General features: G+C 44.3%; 1 protein-coding gene across 1 annotated transcript in view; it reads right to left on the bottom strand.

Moving 5' to 3' along the window:
* CLEC18C (C-type lectin domain family 18 member C) overlaps positions 1 to 21,841 on the bottom strand; it is a 120,297-nt gene that overhangs the window by 23,641 nt on the left and 74,815 nt on the right. The window contains 4 exon segments of the mRNA XM_033942444.1: positions 480 to 586; positions 1,732 to 1,824; positions 3,635 to 3,742; positions 11,865 to 11,986. Of these exon segments, the coding sequence (XP_033798335.1) occupies positions 480 to 586; positions 1,732 to 1,824; positions 3,635 to 3,742; positions 11,865 to 11,986 (430 nt within the window).

The following is a 21,841-nucleotide window of genomic DNA, read 5'->3' as shown; positions in this document are numbered from 1 at the left end:
GGAAAATCCAATGCATATTTCTAGGATAAGCAGCAGAAATTTTGGCCACTGTTGGAAACGGGATACTGGGCCTGATGGACTTTTGATCTTTCGCAGTGTGGCAATGCTTATGTTCTTATGTACTTTTGTTTGGGTCTGAATCTTTGGTAGGATCTGCACTCTGAATTTCTGTGGCCCTTGAGACAGGGAGAATTCTTTTGAAGTCAAAATGTGCCAGGCAACTTTCTGGAATGTCTGACTTCTACAAAGTGTTTTGATTTTCAAATCTTTGTGTGCGAAAAAGATTCTGCCTACATTTGCCCTTCCATAAGAGCTATTTTAAAGTATCATTGTGCCTTGCATGCAAACCCTTTATATTTCAACAATGGTTTATATACTGGAGCTTGTTCTCTTGTATGTCTGTGGAAGAGTCACCTGAGACATTCTGAATTTACTACATTATTTTGTATTTTAGACTGATCGGTTTCATATCACATTACCTGACATTTGATTTTGGCTCCATAGTATGTGTCAACCTCAGAGGACACCATGAAACAGTCTCCATCTATCTGAACATCACAGGTATGGAAGGGGAATGCCACCTTGACTGCCAAAGCAGGTTAGAATATAGAAAAATATGATGTTTCAGACTGGAAGAGTGGGTGGTTACACATTTTAAAATTGTGATCATTATGATAAGATATATTTGCTGTCGTGTTTCTCATCTAGGGAAAGTGCCACAAAGTGCCAATAACGTTCAATCTCCAAACATCCACCAAGAGGGAAGTGGAGAAGTAGCTGTTCTCTTAGAGAGGTGAGCTGTGACTCTGGGAAGCCAGGACTCAAATCCCACATCTCTCACTGACATTCTTTGTCAGTAGCCTGGGACAGTGGTGCTCCCCATGCCCTCCTCTCTCCGCCCCTGCTCCTCCCTGCCCCCCATTCCACACTTGCACTCTCCCTTCTCCCCCCCCCAACCCCATACCTCTAAATCTTCGTCAATGCGAGTGGCTTTTCTCCAGCATGCTCCTCGCGCCAGCCTTGGATTTCCCCTCTGTCGTCACTTCCTGACCCATTGACCCAGAAGTGATTCAGAGGGGAACCAGGTTGGCGTGAGCAATAGGCAGGAGAAGTTACTAGTGCTAGCAAAGATTTACAGAGGTACAGGGTGGGGGTGGGGTGGAGAGATTCCTGCACCTCCACTAACACAGCGCCCGGGGCAGTCCACCCCTCTCCCCTTACTACGCCACTGCTTGCAGTCAAAGTCCAATCCAGCCTATCCTGATCCATCTTGCCATATATAGGACTGAGACCATAGAGGTCTGTCCAGCATTGTCCTTACATTCTAATTACTAGAGCTGCTGTTGAAGCCCTCTCCAGCACATCCTAATTTATCTTGCCATATATGAGATACAGACCATTGAAGTTTGCCCAGCACTGGCCTTATCCACAAATAGATTTCTTCTACAAACTAATCTTTATCTGCAGCTCCTTGCTTCCCCAGTCTCCCATCAGCATGCCAGTACTGAGATACATCATGCTTCTTCCAGTACCTTGTGACCTGCAGCACTGCCACCTCTTCCAGCACCAAGACCCCCCCTCCTCCGCCTCCAATGCTCTTAGCAGTACCTCTTATTAATCTCACACAAGACATTTCTGTTTTGATTCTCACCCTGGTTTTGCCTCTTCAGCGAGAATGACCGTCCAGCATTGTATACTGAGAGTGAAGAAAATTAAGCAGACAAAACTCACTTCCACATTCGGCACCGCCGTATCCTACATCACACAGGCAGGAGCACTCATCTTCCTTGAATTTCCCATGTAGGCACTGCACACTGCACTTTACTGCAAGAAACACACATGGTTAATCTGAGCACTGCCATCTTGAACCATAGAAAGCTGGTGCAGAACATCCTGGGTCAAGTGTTGGTGGCAGAGATTTATTTAATTGTATATGTATGTTTGGTGGCAATATAGGGGCAATTCTATAACAGTGCAGCTATATTTAGATGCCAAGAGGGTACCTATGTGGTACTTTCCTTTATAGAGTACTAATGTAAGTGGATATGTAAGCATGTATATTATGTTGTTTGCCAAAGAATGGTTCTCTGTAATAAGAAGACAGGACCCGACGATCCGTGTTTCGAAAAACTCTCCTTCCTCAGGGGTCCAAATTGTATAATGTCTCACATATCAAGAACCATATGATGTAGGGCAATGGCGTTAGATTTGAAAAACACGCAAAGCTCCCATCTTGCTGCAACCAGTCCACACACTGTTTAGCAGCAAGATAAGAGCTTCATGCATGTATGCTGCACCTATGCTCTACCCAGATTCCATCCATGTGAATGACCATCTGCAAAGGAGGTGCCATTGAAGTCAGACATGTACTTACCAGGGGCGAAGCAAGACACCCAATTGTGAGCAGGGTTGAGCACAAAGTGAGTGGGCACAAACAGTGGTGTAGCGAGGGTAGGAGGTGCCCAGGGCAGAGGCACCCCCTCCCCCGCACCCTCCTCTCTGACCCTCCGCTCCTTCCATGCCACCCTCCCACTCCTTCCATGCCCCCATGCCACATTCATGCCCTACCTTCCTACCTTCTTTACATTTTCACCAGTGTGAGCAGCTTCTCTGGCCTGCTGCTCACGCCAGCATTAGCTTTCCCTCTGCCATCACTTCCTGGCCCCGCGTCCTGGAAGTGATTTAAGAGGGAGCCAGGTTGGCATGAGCAGCCGACCAGAGTAGTTGTTCACACTGGCAAAGTTTTAAAGGGAGGGGGGAGAGGATGGAGGGCACAAGTGTGGCATGGGGGGCAGAGAGGTGCCAGTGCTCCCACCAAGATGGCACCCAGGGCGGTCTGCCCCCTGTACTACATCACTGAGCACAAAACTCTGTCCCCCTGCCTGGCATCTCTCCTTTCCATCCTCCACCAGGGGATGAGGTGTCTCTTAACTCCACTTCTCCAACCCTCCCCCTCCCCCGTACTTTTTAAGTCTTTTGGTTCTTTGCTGGCAGCAAGAGTGACTTTTACCTGCTGCTCTTGCCAACCCCAAGCCTTCCCTGTGATGCAACTTCCTGATTCCATGAACAGGAAATTGCATCAGATGGAAGGCTTGGTGCCAGCACAAGCAGCAGGTATGCTCACTGCTGTCGAAGGACTGAAATATTTAAAATGTGCTGAGGGGGTTGGGGAGGTGGAGTTAAGAGACCCTGATCGCCTGGGGTCTTCAGCTCGAGAGGCTTTAGGATCCCCACCAGCCACATCACAGCTGTGCCACTGCTGGGTGGTCTGAATTTAAAGTGGGTGAGCTTGAGCCTAGCCAGACCTGCTCGTGACTATGCCACTCATACATACAGCATAGTATGTAACCAGAATATTAGAACACTGGCATTTACTTGCCACTTGGTCAGACTAGATGGACTATACAGGTCTTTATCTGCTGTCATCTACTAAGTTACTATATGCAAATCTAAGCGGCTGCTTATAGAATTACTCCCATTGTATGCCACTAGTACAGATGGCATGCTGAAGTGGTATGCAATAAAATATATTGGCCAGACATGCCATGCAATTGCTCCTATCTAGTATTTCTGGATATCTGACCCACTTTGCTCCCATGAGGACAGAGATCTGCTGCTCTTAGCAATCGTTTACCTTGACAATATCTACCCGTATAGCCTGGCAGGCAGTCACAGCGACAGGTGCTCACATTTAACTGTCCATCATTTCCACAGCTCATCCGACAAGGGTTCTTTGGAACCTCTAATTTAAACAAAAACAGAGGAAAAAATATGAATTTCCACACATGCATATATGTGCTACATTGAACTAGACCTATACATGCCAACTCACATGCCAGTTCAGGTTATGCCATTATATCTACATGCTGACACAGTGAATTACACCCTTTATTACACTAATTTATAATCACACATTTATTTATGTTTAAATAATTATAGGCTGCATTTCCAGTAAAAACTTATTTGAACAGCTTACAAAATTACATATACAATATTATGTACAATTCTGGAGACTGTACTTTCAAAAAGATATTAACAGAATGGAGTCGGTCCAAAGGAAGACAACTAAAATGATTGGTGGTCTACGTCAGTGGTTCTTTTAAACCTGTCCTGGGGACCCCCAGCCAGTTGGGATTTCAAGATATACTTAATGAATATGCATGAGGCAGATTTTCATGCCTGTCACCTCTAATATATGCAAATCTGCCTCATGCAAATTCATTAGGGATATCTTGAAATGAAAACCCAACTGGTTGGGGGTCCCTTAAGACAGGTTTTACTTTTAAACATTTTTATTGATAATAATAAAAGAAAGCAGACCATAGAAATGTGGTCATCCATACATTGGTAAAAGTTACATAAAGAGTTTTAACTAACCAATTACAGTAATAAAGTATTATCATCAGTTTTCAAACAAAGTGACTAGTAGATCACAACCATTCCCAATCCCAATCCCAATTACAAGATAAGAATGCAGGTACGTCTATCTCAGGTCCCTAGACTTATGGGCCCCGAGGAGCAAGGTAACAACCTCCCCTCTTCCCTTGCCTTATTTTAAAATCAAAGCATTTGTATTAAAGAAAAAATAAGGAACAGAACAAAATATACAGTGGAAATGTGCAGAACCAAATAAAGAGGAACAATCCCTCCCTCCTTCCCCCAGCACACAAAATCCAGCTACACCAACATGTCAAGAACCCCCAATCAAAAGAGTACATGGGCAAAAAGGTGCCAAATGACTATAAAAAGGCAAAGTTCCAAACCCACCCCCATTACCCCAACCCTCCCACCACATCCCATCCCGAGTCTGGAAGCTGATGTCAAACAGAGGGATACACAGTCCAAGTGGGGGCCTCCACCAAGCTAAAAGCACTAGTGCAGGGGATATCAAAGATATAGACAAGTACTGTGGAAATCAAGAGATCCCAAAAAGAGAATGGCACCTGAACCGCCCTATGGGGATGCATCCCTAATGTGTTCAAAAGCTTATTATGTGCTTTGTGAGGCAGCAATCGTAAATATCGATCCCAAATAGAAACAAAGAGATTCCTTCACTTATATGTGTTGCGTGGATCTTGCACGTCCCAAGTAATCAGTCTGGCAATATGTGCTATCCAAGACCAATAAGAGGGAGGTTATGTGGTCCCTAGGACAGGTTTAAGAACCGCTGGTCTACGTCAAAAGGTGTACAGGGACATACTTAAAGATGTCAATATGTATACTTTGGAGGAAAGGCAAGAGAGGGGAGATACTATAAAGACATCTAAACACCTATATGGCATAAATATGCATGAGGCAAAGTCTCTTTCAATTGAAAGGAGACTCCACAGTGGAGAGGGCCTAGAGCCCTAGAATGAAGTAAAGAGGTGTTAGGCTCAGGAGTAAACTAAGAAAATGCTTTTATACAGAAAAGGTGGTAGGTATAGTGGGAATAGTGGTAGAGACAAAGACTGTCTGAATTCAAGAAAGCATGGGCACATGGGATCTCTTATGGAGAGGAGGAGAAAGTGGATGCTGCAGATGTGCAGCCTGGATGGGCTATTTGGCCTTTATTCTGCCATCACATTTCTATGTTTCTAATTCAGTTTGCACAAGACAAAAAACAAACAGTATAACAATCTATAATACTGTTTTGCCAACTCAGTCTTTTTAAGCACAGGTCAACATATGTTATCAGCAGCAGTCGGAACCACAAATAATCTTGTTCTGCTCTAAAGTCAGCTGGAAACATATCCCAGACCCTGGGAGCTGAAACTGAAAATGCAGTAGCTCAGTGCTTCTCAATTCAGCCCTCAGGGCACACCCAACCAGTCAGGTTTTCAGGATATCCACATTGAATATGCATGAAATCAGAGGTGAAGCCAGCACCGGAACTTAAGAACATAATAGCCTTACTGGGTCAGACCATTGGTCAATCAAGCCCAGTAGCCCGTTCTCACGGTGGCCAATCCAGGTCTCTAGTACCTGGCCAAAACCCAAGGTGTAGCATCATTTCATGCTACCAATACAGGGCAAGCAGTGGCTTCCCCCATGTCTTTCTCAATAACAGACTATGGACTTTTCCTCCAGGAACATGTCCAAATCTTTCTTAAAACCAGCTACACTATCTGCTCATACCACATCCTCTGGCAACGCGTTCCAGAGATTAACTATTCTCTGAGTGAAAAAATTTTCCTCCTATTGGTTTTAAAAGTATTTCCCTGTAACTTCATCGAGTGTCCCCTAGTCTTTGTAATTTTTGATGGAGTGAAAAATCGATCCACTTGTACCCGTTCTACTCTACTCAGGATTTTGTAGACTTCACTCATATTTCTCCTCAGCTGGTTCTTTTCCAAGTTGAAGATCCCTAACCATTTTAGTCTTTCCTCATACGAGAGGAGTTCCTTCCCCTTTACCATCCTGGTCACTCTTCTTTGAACCTTTTCTAGCGTCACTATATCTTTCTTGAGATAAGGAGATCAGAATTGAATGCAATACTCCAGATGAGGTCACACCATGGGGCGATACAGGGGCATTATGACATTCTTAGTCTTGTTAATAACCATTTCTTTTTTAATAATTACAGGTATCCTGTTTGCTTTTTTGGCCACCGCCACACATTGGGTGGAAGGTTTCATTGTATTGTCTACAATGATACCCAGATCCTTTTCTTGGGAGCTAATCCCCAAGGTGGACCCTAGTATCCGGTAACTGTGATTCAGGTTATTCTTCCCAATGTGCATCACTTGCATTTGTCCACATTAAATTTCATCTGCAATTTTTCACAATCTGCATGCGTAACATTAGTCACCCTCCAATCTTCAGATACTTCAGATGATTTTAGTGACAGGTTACGGATCACTAACAGCAAGTCAGCAATTTCATGTTTGAGTTCTTTTAGTACCCTAGGATGTATACCATCTGGTCCTGGCAATTTATCACTTTTTAACTTGTCGATTTGGCTTAGTATATCTTCCATATTCACCGAGATTTCTTTCAGTTCCTCCGCATCATTACCCTTGAAAACCATTTCTGGTTCAGGTAGATCTCATATATCTTCTTCCGTAAAGACTGAAGCAAAGAATTCATTCAGTCTTTCCACTGTGGCCTTATCCTCCCAGGGCCCAGGGCTGGACTGAGAAGAAAACATACAGCATTTCCTCTCCCCCCTTCCCCCCTCCCAACATCCGTACCTTGAAGGTGAAGATGCTCAATGCCCATCAGTTAGTGGGATCTGCTAGAACTGCCCCAGAGGCATGCCAGTATTAAGTGAAGGAAGGGGAAGGCCGCCGACTTCCTATTGAGGCAGCACTGGGTCAGTTCTGGCAGCGGATCTCTTCAGCTGGCAGGGGATTGGGCATCCCTACCTGCCAGTCTAAGGGTATTCCAGTAGTGGAAGGGGGCCTGAGCTCTCTCCCCCATGAAAATCAATTTGCATATTGAGGCGGCAGTGCATGCAAATGATCTCATGTATGAATAGTCCTGAAAAACCCAACTGGCTGGGTGTGCCGCTGAGGACTGGGTTGAGAGGCACTACAGCAGCTGATGGAATTCAAGTCACATGTCAGCCTAAAATGTCTAGGTTATACAAGTACCCAGCCAAATTGTACCAGACTAACAGCTGCAAAATCAAAGGACTTGATATACAAAGTAAGTTATGTGTTTGCCGGTAGGGATCTTTTTGGCTTGTTGTTCTACTGTGTCAAACTCTTTTTGCCATTTAACCATAGTGAATCTTTCTAAATTAAGGGTAACCCTTTAACAGTCCTGTGTGCTGTGAATTATAAATTGAGAGGGGAGAAGAGTGAATTTGAGACATAGACACAATAAGTTGATTGTACCCATCTCAGAGATGACCATCAGTCCCAACCAAATATAAGATTTGGCTACATAAGTAATACCATTTAGTAAATGTGGATCAAATTAGTGTAGTTTAATTTAGCTCATAGTGTTCCAAAAATCATATGAAAAAAACTCTATTTGGTATTTCTTATTAGCTCATAGTAACCCCTTTATCTGAACTTTAACATACAGAGGGGATAATTCCAACCAGTGCTTGCCAAACTGTGAATCAAGACCCCAAATAAGGTCACATCATCCGTGGATGGAGGGGTCACTGAAATAGGGATTCTTTCTCTTTCTCTGGACCTCTACTATGATCCAGTAGTGGTAGTCAGCATGAGACCTGTGAGTCATGAATTTCACAGGCCATAACCTCTCCCAGTGTGGGTTTCCTGTTAGGCTGGTAAAAGGGGTCTTTGAGCACGCACAGATACTCCAAGCATTGTGCTGACTGCTGCTAACTGTTCCCACTATTGCTGTTGCTGTTGAACAGCTTCATGCTTTGAATAGATAAAAAAAAGGAAGTAGAAGAGGGAGCGAAGGTAAATGGTAGTCAGTGGGGGGTTTTTAAGCGAGGGGAGGAGGGGAGGGGGAAGGTGGGAAGGAAGATAGGGGGGTACCTATCCTGAAGAAAGGTGATGCCATGGACTGTAACAATTACAGAACGATTGCATTAATTCCACACGCCAGCAAAATATTTCTGGAAATAATACAACGAAGGCTGCAATTATACACTGAGCAAGAACTACCCAAAGTTCAGGACTGGTTTCAGAAAAGGGTCAAGGAACAAGAGACATTATTGCCAATGTTAAATGGGTATTGGAGAAGAGCAAAGAATGTCAAAAAGCTTCATTGACTACAGCAAGGCTTTTGATTGTGTGGATCATGATAAACTATGGAGAATTCTAGCACAAATGGGGAATACCCAAATACATAACTTAGCTGATAAAGAGCCTCTACAAAAAACAAAGAAGCTGTAGGAGAACAGAATATGGCAACACTGATTGGTTTCCAATAAAACGTGGTGTCAGGCAAAGATGCATCTTGTCACTTTATCAGTTCAACCTTTAAGGTGAAGCCATTTTAGAAAAGCATTTTTGGAAGAAGAGAGGCATTGGTTTCAAGAGCTGGTGGCCGAAATATAAACAACTGCTGCGCTATGCAGTACAATACAACGTTCATTCACCAGCAGCAAAGAAGACATGCTAGTATCGATTCAGAAAAGTCATAACATGAAAATTAGAACTGAACATAAGAAGAAGATCATGAACACAGAAAATAATGATTTTTGAGTTTGAAGGCGATAGAATAGAAGTTTGTAAAAGGATTTCAATCTCCTGGCTCTTTCATAAATAAAGAAGTGATTAAGCAGGGAAGAAATACTCTGCAGAATAGCACTGGGTCACTCTTCCATGAAGGCTCTTGACAAAGTATTCAAAGGCAAGGAAAATAACACTCCAAACGAAGATCAGACTTGTACCAAGAACTCAGTGGCCAATTACGGATGCGAAAGCTGAACATTACGTAAACAAGGACAGAAAGAAGATTGGCTCATTTGAGCTTTGGTGCTGGAGAAGGATTTGTGTGTGTGCCGTGGACTGCAAGAAGAACTAACAAATTGATTCTAGAAGAGATCAGACCAGCTATGTCACTCAAAGCCGCAAATGAGGAAGTTACGACTGTCTTATTTTGGTCACAAACCGTTGAAAGAAGAAAGATCATAGGAGAAGGACATTATGTTTGGGAAGATTGAAGGAACCAGGCAAAGAGGGTGACCTACAACCAGATGGCTGGACATGTTGAAAACAACCATGGGGATGACGCTGGAGGACCTTACCACCGGATTAGCACAAAACTGATTCTCTTTTAGATCTGTAACTCATCAAAATCACTAGGACTCGAGCATGAGCCAATGGCACCTAACAACAACAAAGGTAGGGCATAAAGAAAAAAAATGTTGTTGCTATCCTAAATATATGGAAGCTCTGAATAACAAGTTGATAACTTCTCAGTGAGGTTTTATATAATTGTGTTCTGTTTCCTTTGCCATGGAATTTGTACGCTGTTCTTAAAAATTATTTGAAATGATTAGGATTAGTAATAGTACTACAAAAAAAAAATACACAGAAACACCAACTGCCACAGGTAGAAAACCCCCCCACTGAATATTTAGTGCAAGCAGTCCAAATACCAGCTAATGATGAATATTCTAGAATCAGGCCAGGTATCAATGATACTCAGACCATTCCGATAACTTCCAGCTCTTTCCAAACTCTGCCCAGGGCTGACCCAACCTATGAGGCACTTACTCAGGATGCCAGTAATTGAAGACACCATAACCCTGGTCTGGCATTTCTCTCATTTCCCACCCCTCACATACCCTGTAGGTGGAGGAGGGAGAGATGTTGGACCCAGGATTTGCGATTTTGACATTCTTTATCATCCAGCACGGGAGGGGGAATTTGAGACGCGGGGCAGAAATATCAGATCATGGGGAGGGGGCACTGATGCAAAAGTTGGCTCAGGGTGTCACAGTCCCTTGAGCCAGCCCATAACTGTCCATGGACCACACTTTTCACTGTCTGGATAGTGCTGGAGGCAGTCAAAAGGGATATTCAGTGGTTCAGTGACACTATCCAATTAAGTGCCACTAAATACTCCATTCTCCTGCACTTATCCAGTTAGCAATTCCAGTTAGATAAGTGCCTTTGAATATCAGTCAATTTGTTTCCATTATCATCATCTTTATGCATTTTCAGGATTAAAATGGGGTCATATTGAAAAGAGGTTTGGGAAGCCCTGTTCCAGGCAGTTTGCTCATGGACTTTGCTCCAAGGTTGCCCACACTTTCCCTTTGAAAGCTTGCTGAGGTTCCTGCAGTTTGTGCTTTTGTAGGGGGCAGTTACAGGAAAGTTCTGCAAATATGGTCTACTATAATAAAGTATGTTATTTTGTGGCAATGCTTCTTATATTTCATAGCCCCACTACATAAAACAGGACACTGATATATGATAATGCCCTAAGCACCACAACACTGTCATCTCTCCTATCTGTCACTCCTTAACTTATCGCTCTCACACAGCAACTATACCCTGAACCTTCAAAAAAAACCCTCACTAGATCCCACTTCCCCTTCCAACTATCACCCCCATCTCCCTCCTCCCCATCTTATCCAAGCTTACCTGAAGACATGCTGTTCATCACATTGCCTGGACTTATCTTTCCACCGCCACTACTCTTGACCCACTTCAATTAGGCTTTTGCCTACTCTATTCCATGGAAACTGTCCTTGCTCTAATGACCTGTTTGTTGGTCAGATCCAAAGGCCTCTACTCTGTCTTCATGCTTCTCGATTTATCTACTGCTTTCGATACTGGTGATCACCACCTACTCGATGCGCTGTCTGTTCTCTCCTGGCTTTCTTCCTATCTCTCCCATCACACTTTCAGCATATGCAATGGTGGATCCTCCTCCACTGCTATCTCACTGTCAATTGGTGTACCTCAAGGCTGTCTTAGAATCTCTCCTTTTCTTCATCTATACCCACTCCCTTGGTGCACTGATCTCCCCACTTGGTTTTCAGTATCATCTCTATGTTGATGACTCCCAGATCTACCTCTCCACACCAGATATCTCTACTGAAACCCAAACCCGAGTCTCTGCCTGCCTGTCCAACATTGCCGCTTGGATGTCTCAAAGCCATCTAAAACTGAATATGGCTAAAACAGAGTTGCTTATATAAGTGATAAATAGTAGTAGTAGTAGACTTGTGAATAAAACCAAAGCACTATATTTTTCAGTCCTGCTTCAACAATGCCCCAGGAATGCCTTCCATTAATATATGTTTAACTGTATTGAGAAAAAGCCATTTTTAGACAACCAATTTACGTGCATAAATCTCTAATATTTCTAGATAAAAAATGGCTTTGAAAATTGCCCTTCCTGAAAGCAATTTTGAGAAGCCCAGTATTTATTCAAATAAAAACTTTGAAAATTAGCTTTCCATAGGGTATGTGAAGAGTCTCCTCAGTAACTGTACTTACCACATAGACCTCCAATGTGATCCCAGGACTTAAAGCAGCCAGCCCGACCCGAGGTGCAGAGACTACACCAGGCTCCTTTCTTATAGGGTACGATTGTTTTCCCATTAATATCCCAATTTCCTCTGAAAAAAAAAAAAAAAGCACATACAAACTGAACAAGAAAGGACAAATAATGCCACCACTTTGATCCTTTGTTTTCCAGATTTGAATCATCTTTAAGCAGTCAAGACTTTGTTATAGGTTTTCTGGAAAAAAGGAAATAACATTACTAAACCCCTCCCCCCCACCCTTTTACAAAACTGCAAAAGTGGTTTTTAGTGCCGAATGCTCTGTGCTGCTCCCGACGCTCATAGGAACTCTATGAGCATCGGGAGCAGTGCAGAGCATTCAGCAGAGCTTTCGTGGTTTTGTAAAAGGGAGGGGGGGGGGTATATTATTTAAGGAAAGTATGCTTCCTACTGAATTATCTTGTCCTTTATCAGAAGTAAAAAATGTTAGGATAAATTTCAACCAGTATCTTTATTACAAGCTTCTACAGCTCTTCAGAGTATTAAGGTGTCAAAATGCTCCCTGGACTCTTCTCATCCCTCATTTGTTAAACCTGTGAAAGATCTTATGTTTAAGGAGATTACTTGTATTGCTAACAAATCATTTTCAGAGGGATGTTTACCTAATTTATTGGGAAAGGCTTCTGTTCAATCATTACTTAAAAATCAGTCCATGCTCATTAATCAAGTGACAAGTTATAAACCAATTTCCTCCTTACAAAGATGTTAGAAAAGTTGATTTATCAACAATTTCTAGAGTTCTTGACCTGAACCAATTTGGTTTCAGATCAAAACATGATATGGACACATTACTGATATCATTACTGGGCATCGCAGAATAGGACTTGATTCAGGAGGTTGTTCTTTTTAGTTTATGTATTTATTTATTTGGTTTTATATCCCATTCTCCCAGGAGAGCTCAGAACGGGTTACGAGATTACATACATAATAAAGTGTATTTATACAAAGTGATGGCAAATATGGTTTCCCCGATGCTGTAACAAGCCAGCAGCAATTGCAGAAGCGCCACGCCCATCAGCCTTCCTCCCCCCCACCCCAAATCAATTCTGACATCATAGAGGAAGTTCCGGGCCAGCCAATCGCTGCCTGGTTGGCCCGGAACTTCCTCTCTGACATCAGAATTGACATTGGTGGGGGGGGGAGGGTGGAAGGCTGGTGGGCCCGGCACTTCTTCAGTCGCTGCTGGCCTGTTGTGGCATCGGGGAACAGAGAGAATTCGGCGGCAACAGTGGCTTGGGGGCCTGTTCCCAGATGACAGCCCCAGCAGTGGCTTGGGGAGAAAGAAAGGACAGACAGAGAGAAAGAAGGGGGAGACAGAAAGAAAGACAGGGAGGCAGAACAGGGACACGGAAAGACAGACAGGGGGACAGAAAGAAAGACAGGGAGACAGAAAGAAAGAAAGGGGATAGGGGTAGGGAGAGGAAGAAAAAGTTGGGGGAGGAATGGAGTATGTCGGATGGCAGGGGGCAGGCAGGGAGAGAGGAAGAAAAAGTTGGACTCAAGGAAGGACAGAGATGTTGGTTGGGGAATGCAATGAAGTTTGGAGGAGAGGAAGCATGCAGGAGGCAGAAAGAAGGGAAGAAATATTGGATGCACAGTCAGAAAAAGAAAGTGCAACCAGAGACTCATGAAATCACCAGACAACAAAGATAGGAAAAATGATTTTATTTTCAATTTAGTGATAAAAATATGTCCGTTTTGAGAATTTATATCTGCTGTCTATATTTTGCACTATGGCCCCCTTTTATTAAACCGCAGTAGCGGATTTTAGTGCAGGGAGCCTATGAGCGTTGAGAGCAGTACGGGGCATTCAGCTCAGCTCCCTGCGCTAAAAACTGCTATCGTGGTTTAGTAAAAAGGGAGGGGGTATATTTGTCTATTTTTGTATAGTTGTTACTGAGGTGACATTGCATATTTTAAAATCATCTGACGACCTCTTTAAACCCCCACCCCCACCTCCCCCCGAATATAAATGATAATTAACGTTTTCTCTGCATACAGTGTGCTTTGTGTTTTTTAAAATTTTATTGCTGGTAGATCATTTTGATTTGGTCATTTAAAAAGTACGGTAACTTGCAAGCCAAAAAAGTGTGGGCACCCCTGGTCTAAAACTTAACATGGATAAAATACATATTTTATTTTTATCCAGTCATCCTTCTGCAGATATACCCGCAGATTTTGTAATTAATGATGTATGGATTTTAGTTTTCAGTTAGTAGTGCAGAGTATTGTTATCCCACATTTTCATTACTGTAATGGTCTTTGGATGGGAATCTCAAAGAGTTCTATCAAGGCATTGCAGGTGACTCAAAATGCAGTGGCAAGAATGTTGTTGGGTGTTTCCAGTTGTTCTCACAATACTCCTGCACTTAGAAATTTGCAGTGGCTGCCAGTTCAACAAAGGCTTACATTTAAAATCTTTCTGTTAGGTTTTAAGGTTCTGTAGGATTTAATTTCTCCAGGTATTTCATCTTCTTTGACATTATCAGGGGTAAGGAACTCCAGTCCTCGAGAGCCATATTCCAGTCGGGTGTTCAGGATTTCCTCAATGAATATGCATGAGATCTATTTGCATGCACTGCTTTCATTGCATATTCATTGGGGAAATCCTGAAAACCCGACTGGAATACGGCTCTCGAGGACCGGAGTTCCCTACCCCTGCGTTAGATCAACTAAGCAGAGCATTGCGTTTTGCTTTTCAGACCTTATGGAAACCCCTCCTTTTATACAGTTAGACTGGAAGAATATAGGCCAAGAAGGTAGCGCACACACATACACAGAGACAGCAGTAACAAGCTCAGCAGGACAAGAAAAGGCGGACTCAAGAGAGAACACAAGCTAAAGGAGAAGGCAGCCACAGAGGGTAAACAAGGGGCAAATAGCACAAGCGCATAAGTAAAAGGAAGCGAAAGACGAAGAAGGTAAGGAAGAGCCAGGCACAGGAGTGAACACACTAGCAAAGAGCAACAGGACGCCTAGAGAGTGGACAAATATGGAAGCGGAAGGAACCCGAAGGATGAGCTTCCCAGTGTACTGCACGGACTGCCACATGTATGACTACCTCCCCTCCGGGCAGCAGTCATATGTGTGTGGACGATGTCAGGAAATGGAGAGCTTGAAGAGCGAAGTCAGTTGACTGAAGCTCAGGATCCAGGAGCTGGAGGGACTCTACATCTCCGAAGCCCCCTTCCAGACAGCCGAAGACCCCATGCGAGAGAAGTACATCGAGGAACAGGTCAGGGAGCTCGAGAGGTTCATCGAGGATGCCTACAGGAGAGTGGAAGAACAGGAGCACGGAAATGAGGAAGACACACAGAGCAGAGGACAAGAAACATCTGACACCAAGGTAGAGGATACCCACGGAGGAACCTTGCTGGAAGAAACGAAGAACACCAAGGACACAGACCTGCGACTGACATGGAGAGTGGAAGAACAGGAGCACGGAAATGAGGAAGACATACAGAGCAGAGGACAAGAAACATCTGACACCAAGGTAGAGGATACCCACGGAGGAACCTTGCTGGAAGAAACGAAGAACACCAAGGACACAGACCTGCGACCGACACGGAGGCTGAAAGAAGGGAAATCTGCAATCCTGGTGGGAGACTCAATCCTGAGGCATGTTGACAGTCACATAGCAGGAGGGAGAGAGGATCGGCTAGTGACCTGTCTCCAAGGAGCGAGAACAAAGGACATCGTTGACAAGATTGAGAGAATCCTGGAAGGAGCAGAGACGGAAGAGACAGCAGTGATAGTCCACGTCGGGACGAACGATGTCACCAGGAGGGACTACAGCAAGAATGCACTGACTGAACAATTCAAGATCTTAGGAAGGAAACTGAAGATGAGGACCCAGAGGATAGCCTTCTCAGAGATCCTGCCAGTACCGAGGGCAGAAATGAAGAGGCAGACGGAGCTACAATCAATTAACGCATGGATGAGAAGATGGTGTGAGGAAGAGGGATTTCTCTTCGTGAGGAACTGGACAACGTTCTGGGGAAAGAACAAGCTTTTCAAGAAGGATGGTCTACACCTGAGCAAGGCGGGAACTAGACAACTAGCAAATAACGTCAGAAGAGCGATAGAGCAAGCTTTAAACTAAGTAGAAGGGGAAAGCCGACAGTCGACCTGGTATCGACGGTTCGGGAAACAGTATCCAGTGAGGGTACTGAGGGGAAAGATTACGGGGAAGACACAAGTGGCAAGCAACAGACTATGAACAAACAAGGGAGTCAGATGAAGCGAGAGGGGGAAAGGATGAGCATGCTGAAAGGGGAAGTCAAAATGGGACTGGATGATGAGAAGGAACAAGAGGAGGACAATAGGAACACGCCACAAGGGGAAGGCAATAGGAATCTACCACAAAGAGAGGACAAAAGAGACAATACTCAGGAGTTGGCAGGTCAGGAAGGGGACAGAATGAAGAATGGAATGCAAGCGAAAATAGAAAGGAAGGGAAAATGCTAGGAGTTGAACTGCATGTATACTAATGCAAGGAGCCTAAAGAACAAAATGGGGGAACTAGAAGTCATGGCCAATAATGAGAGACTAGACATCATAGGGATCACGGAAACATGGTGGAACGAGGAAAACAAATGGGACATAGTACTGCCAGGATACAAACTCTACCGAAAAGACAGGACTTACCAGAAAGGGGGAGGAATAGCACTATACATAAGGGATACCATTCACTCAACCACTGTGGACACAGCAGCGACAAATGCCCAACTGGAGTCATTGTGGATCAAAGTACCAGGAAGCAACGGATCCGAGATAAAGATGGGACTGTTCTACCGTCCATCTGGGCAAACTGAAGCTGAGGATACAGAAATGGTAGCCGAGCTGAGAAGGGAATGCAAGAACCCAAACACCATAGTTATGGGAGATTTCAACTATCCTGGTATACACTGGTGTCTTGGAAATTCAAAATGTGCAAGGGAAACGGAGTTCCTGGAAGCAGTCCAGGACTGCTTCATGGAACAACTTGTCGAGGCACCAACGAGAGGATCAGCGATTCTGGATCTGATCCTCAATGGGCTGAAAGGACCCGCAAAGGATGTGGAGGTCATGGGACCACTAGGAACCAGTGACCACAACATGATTCAGTTCAAAGTGCAAGTAGGACTACCTATGGGAAAGAGAACCAAGGCAACAACATTTAACTTCAAGAAAGGGAACTATGATGCCATGAGACAAATGGTGAGAAAGAAGCTCAGAAACAGCTCCAAGGAAACTCGGACTGTGGAGCAAGCCTGGTCCCTATTCAAGGACACAGTAAACAAGGCGCAAAACCTATATATACCAAGATTTAGGAAAGGTTCCAAGAAGAATCAGACGAGGGACCCTGCATGGATAACCAGTGAAGTAAAGAAAGTGATAGGAGACAAGAAAAAATCATTTTGGAAGTGGAAAAAAGATAAAACTGAAGGAAACTGGAGAGAGCACAGGAAGCATCAAAAAGAATGTCACCGAGTAGTCAGGAAAGCCAAGAAAGAGTATGAGGAGAGACTGGCCAAGGAAGCAAGAAATTTCAAACCATTTTTCCGATATGTGAAAGGGAAACAGCCAGCGAGGGAGGAGGTGGGGCCCCTGGATGAGGGTGACCGGAAGGGAGTGGTGAAAGAGGAAAAAGAAGTGGCTGGTAGGCTAAACAAGTTCTTTTCGTCGGTCTTTACAATAGAGGACATAACCAGTGTGCCAGAACCGGAAAAAATCTTCAGGGGAGATCAAGAGGGGAAATTATCATGCATGGAGGTAAGCCTCGAAGACGTTCTCAGGCAGATAGATAGATTAAGAACGGACAAAGCTCCGGGCCCAGATGGGATCCACCCGAGAATACTGAAAGAGCTCAGAGATGAAACAGCAGAGCTACTGCAGCATATTTGCAACCTGTCCTTGAGAACAGGGGTAATCCCGGAGGACTGGAAGATAGCGAATGTTACACCGATCTTCAAAAAAGGATCGAGAGGCGACCCGGGAAACTACAGACCGGTGAGCTTAACCTCTGTTCCGGGGAAGAGGCCGAATCACTGATCAGGGAAGGTATCAATGAGCATATAGAAAAAAAGTAATCTGATGAGATCGAGCCAGCATGGTTTCTGTAAAGGCCGATCATGCCAGACAAATCTACTGCAGTTCTTTGAGGGGATAAGTAAGCAATTGGACCAAGGTGACCCAGTAGACATTATATATCTAGATTTCCAAAAAGCCTTCGACAAGGTTCCCCATGAACGCTTACTGAAGAAACTGTGGAGTCACGGGGTGGAAGGGGATGTGCACAGATGGATCAAAAATTGGCTGGCGGACAGGAAACAGAGGGTAGGAGTAAAGGGGCACTACTCTGACTGGATAGGGGTCACAAGTGGTGTTCCGCAAGGGTCAGTGCTGGGTCCACTGCTGTTCAATATATTTATTAATGATCTAGAAACGGGGACAAAGTGCGAAGTTATCAAGTTCACGGATGACGCAAAACTCTCCAGCAGGGTCAGAACTGTTGAGGAATGCAAAGAACTGCAGAGCGACCTGAACAAACTGAGTGAGTGGGCAAAAAAATGGCAGATGAGCTTCAATGTGGAGAAATGTAAGGTCTTGCACATAGGGAAGGGGAACTCCATGTACAGCTACGCGATGGGAGGGAGGGTACTCGGGGAAGGCAGCCAAGAAAAAGATCTGGGGGTATTGGTGGATAACACAATGAAGCCGGCGGCGCAATGTGCAGCGGCCTCAAAAAAAGCGAACAGAATGTTGGGCATTATCAAAAAAGGTATCACTACCAGAACGAAGGAAGTTATCCAGCCACTGTATCGAGCAATGGTGCGCCCACATCTGGAATACTGCGTCCAATACTGGTCGCCATACCTCAAGAAGGACATGGCAATACTCGAGAGGGTCCAGAGGAGGGCAACGAGGATGATAAAGGGTATGGAGAATCTTTCGTATGCCGAACGGTTAGACAGGCTGGGGCTCTTTACCCTGGAGAAGCGGAGACTGAGAGGGGACATGATAGAGACTTATAAAATCATGAAAGGCATAGAGAAGGTGGAGAGGGACAGATTCTTTAGACTAGCAGGGACAACTAAAACAAGAGGTCATTCAGAAAAACTGAGAGGAGACAGATTCATAACGAATGCAAGGAAGTTCTTCTTCACTCAGAGGGTGGTGTACACCTGGAACGCACTTCCCGGAGAGGTGATAAGACAGAGTACAATTCTGGGGTTCAAAAAGGGACTGGATGACTTCCTGGAAGCAAAGGGGATTACAGGGTACAGATAGAGGTTTACCTTACAGGACATTGAGCGAATAGGGTATGGATATTTTAGGTTAGGTAGGGAACACTTTCAGGTCATGGACCTGGGGGGCCGCCGCGGGAGCGGACTGCCGGGCACGATGGACCCCTAGTCTGACCCAGCAGAGGCAATGCTTATGTTCTTATGTTATATAAGAACTTAAGAATAACCTTTCTGGGTCAGACCAAAGATCCATCAAGACCAGTAGCCCATTCTCACAGTGGCCAATCCAGGTCACTAGTACCTGGCCAAAACCCAAAGAGTAGCAACATTCCATGCTACCGATACAGGGCAAACAGTTGGTCCCAAATTATGGAATTCATTGCCATCAGAATCGAGAACCTTACAAACCTTTGATTTGTTTAAGAAGGGCTTAAAAACATATTTGTTTGAACAGAGTTATGGAATTGGTTAGATAGGATGAAGAATCAGATTTGGATTATGATTCATAATATCCGTCCAATGAAATGGTGGGCAGAAATTTATTTTAAGCTATTTTAAGTTTTGTTTGTAAGATGCTGTTTGTTTTTATTGTGTATGTTTTAATTTATAATCCATCTAGGACATTGGATAGTGTGGAATATAAATATTATAAATATACAAATAAATAAGGTCTACCCACTCTAAGAAGGAAAAGGATTATAGTGGCTACCTGGATTCTCTTAACCCTCTCCTACTTCCTCCATTTGCTCTTGCCAACCTCCATTTTCCCCTTATTTGGAGGAAAAGATCTTCTCAGAAAGGAGAAGCCAGACCATAAACAACATCCAATCCAGGTGCATTTTTTAATCTTTATAAGTGCGGTTGATACTGCCGTTCCATTTTCCCGCGCAGAGTGTTTTTGAGCTGTGCAAATGCAAGTGGTCAGTTAATGGAATCTCTTTGACTGTTTGGCACTGCAAGTTTGGCATCTGTATTTGTATGGTTAGTACATGGTCAATTTGGCACTTCATTCACAGAATTGTGGGCGTTTATACCCATTGAAGGTGGCCTTTTAATCGAGTGAGGTGCGAATGAATAAAAATTACCGGCATTGCTGTTCTGTTTGCCCTGGTTCACAATGGAGGGAGTTCTCTCTTGTATATTGGCACAAGAATTCAGAACCAAGTTGAAGATTTTGCAGGAAAAATGTACTGATTTTGTTTCTGAGTTATTTAATATTGTTATCTCTTGTTGGAGAGGGTATGAAAGCTTAAGCTACTGCAAACAAATGTGATGGAACTGCACTTGTAACCAGCTTTTCTAGGGAAAGGTAGGGACAGATATTTGCAGAGTGGACTGGGATTACATGGACTGCTTAGGGCAGGGGTGTCCAATGTCGGTCCTCGAGGGCCGCAATCCAGTCGGGTTTTCAGGATTTCCCCAATGAATATGCATGAGATCTATGTGCATTCACTGCTTCAATGCATATTCATTGGGGAAATCCTGAAAACCCGACTGGATTGCGGCCCTCGAGGACCGACATTGGACACCCCTGGCTTAGGGTTACCAGATTTTCCTGTAGGAAAATCCAGGCCCATGGCCACGCCCCCAGGCCCATCCAGTTCTGCCTGTGTCACACCCCTTCCCGCCCCCAGCCCACCCTCTTAACCTGTTTGTACATCAGGACAGCATTCATGCATGCGCGGATGCACACGATGACGTAGAACGTGTGAGTGTGATGTCACTGCATTGCATCCACACATTCGCGGATGCCGTCCTGATGTCAGAAGCTTTTCAAAACCCGGACAAAGTGCTGGGTTTTGAAAAGCCGTCTGGACCCCCTCAAAAGGAGGAAATCCGGACATCTGGGAACCCTATTACTTCTTGAAATGTCTGTGTTCTGCCTAATAGTGTGTCCCCAACTCATTAGAGTGGTTGATTCGAGCCCTGTTGCTGTCAACAAAGATGACCTTTGCAAGAATGTGGTTTCCCATGCATGATAGCTTCACCTGACCAATATTTCTGCCAGGAGTATGTAAACTTAGGAGCACAACTGTAAAAGACAGACAAAAGCTTTTGGCATTTTAATTCTTGATGAAGTACTTTGCAGTTCATTAACTGAAGCTGAAATGTTTCCAAGTATTGATTTTTTTTTGTAGTTCTTGTTTGTCAGCTGTATTGCATGTTGTTACGTGAAGAATTTTTTTTTTCTAATAAAAGGTATCATACTTTTGGCTTTATTACAAGTTGGGGATTGAGAATAACTGAGTCAGACAAGGAATTTGAGGTAGAGAGAGTGATGGTACGCAGGTACAGGGTGGGGAAGGTTTGGTAGAGGGTTGTGGTGTAAGGCTTGGTATAGATGTGTTTTTGAGAGAGAAGTAGAATAGTAAGGATGTATGTCACTGGCACCAGGGGCAGCGGAATGCTGTCTTGTTTGGGGGGGCCAAGGCATTCATGTGGCAGTTTCAATTTGGGGGTCCAAGGTGAAATCGTGCTGCAGCTTCAATTTTAAATGATCGGGCAGCCGCCGCGCAGCATCAAAAAGAAGGCCTGCCCCCGGAAGTCTTCATTCTACTTCCGGGGGCAGGCCTGCTCCTTGAAGCTGTGTGGTGGTGGCTGCCTGATCATTTTAAGTAAAACCCTGGGAGTCGGGAGGGTGGGCGCCTATGACTGGCATACATAACATATCATAAGAATT

The sequence above is a fragment of the Geotrypetes seraphini genome, chromosome 4 (genome assembly GCF_902459505.1).
Source record: "Geotrypetes seraphini chromosome 4, aGeoSer1.1, whole genome shotgun sequence".
Lineage (NCBI taxonomy): Eukaryota > Metazoa > Chordata > Amphibia > Gymnophiona > Dermophiidae > Geotrypetes > Geotrypetes seraphini.
The sequence above is the reverse complement of the archived record's forward strand: the minus strand, read 5'-3'. Positions and strand labels throughout refer to the sequence as shown.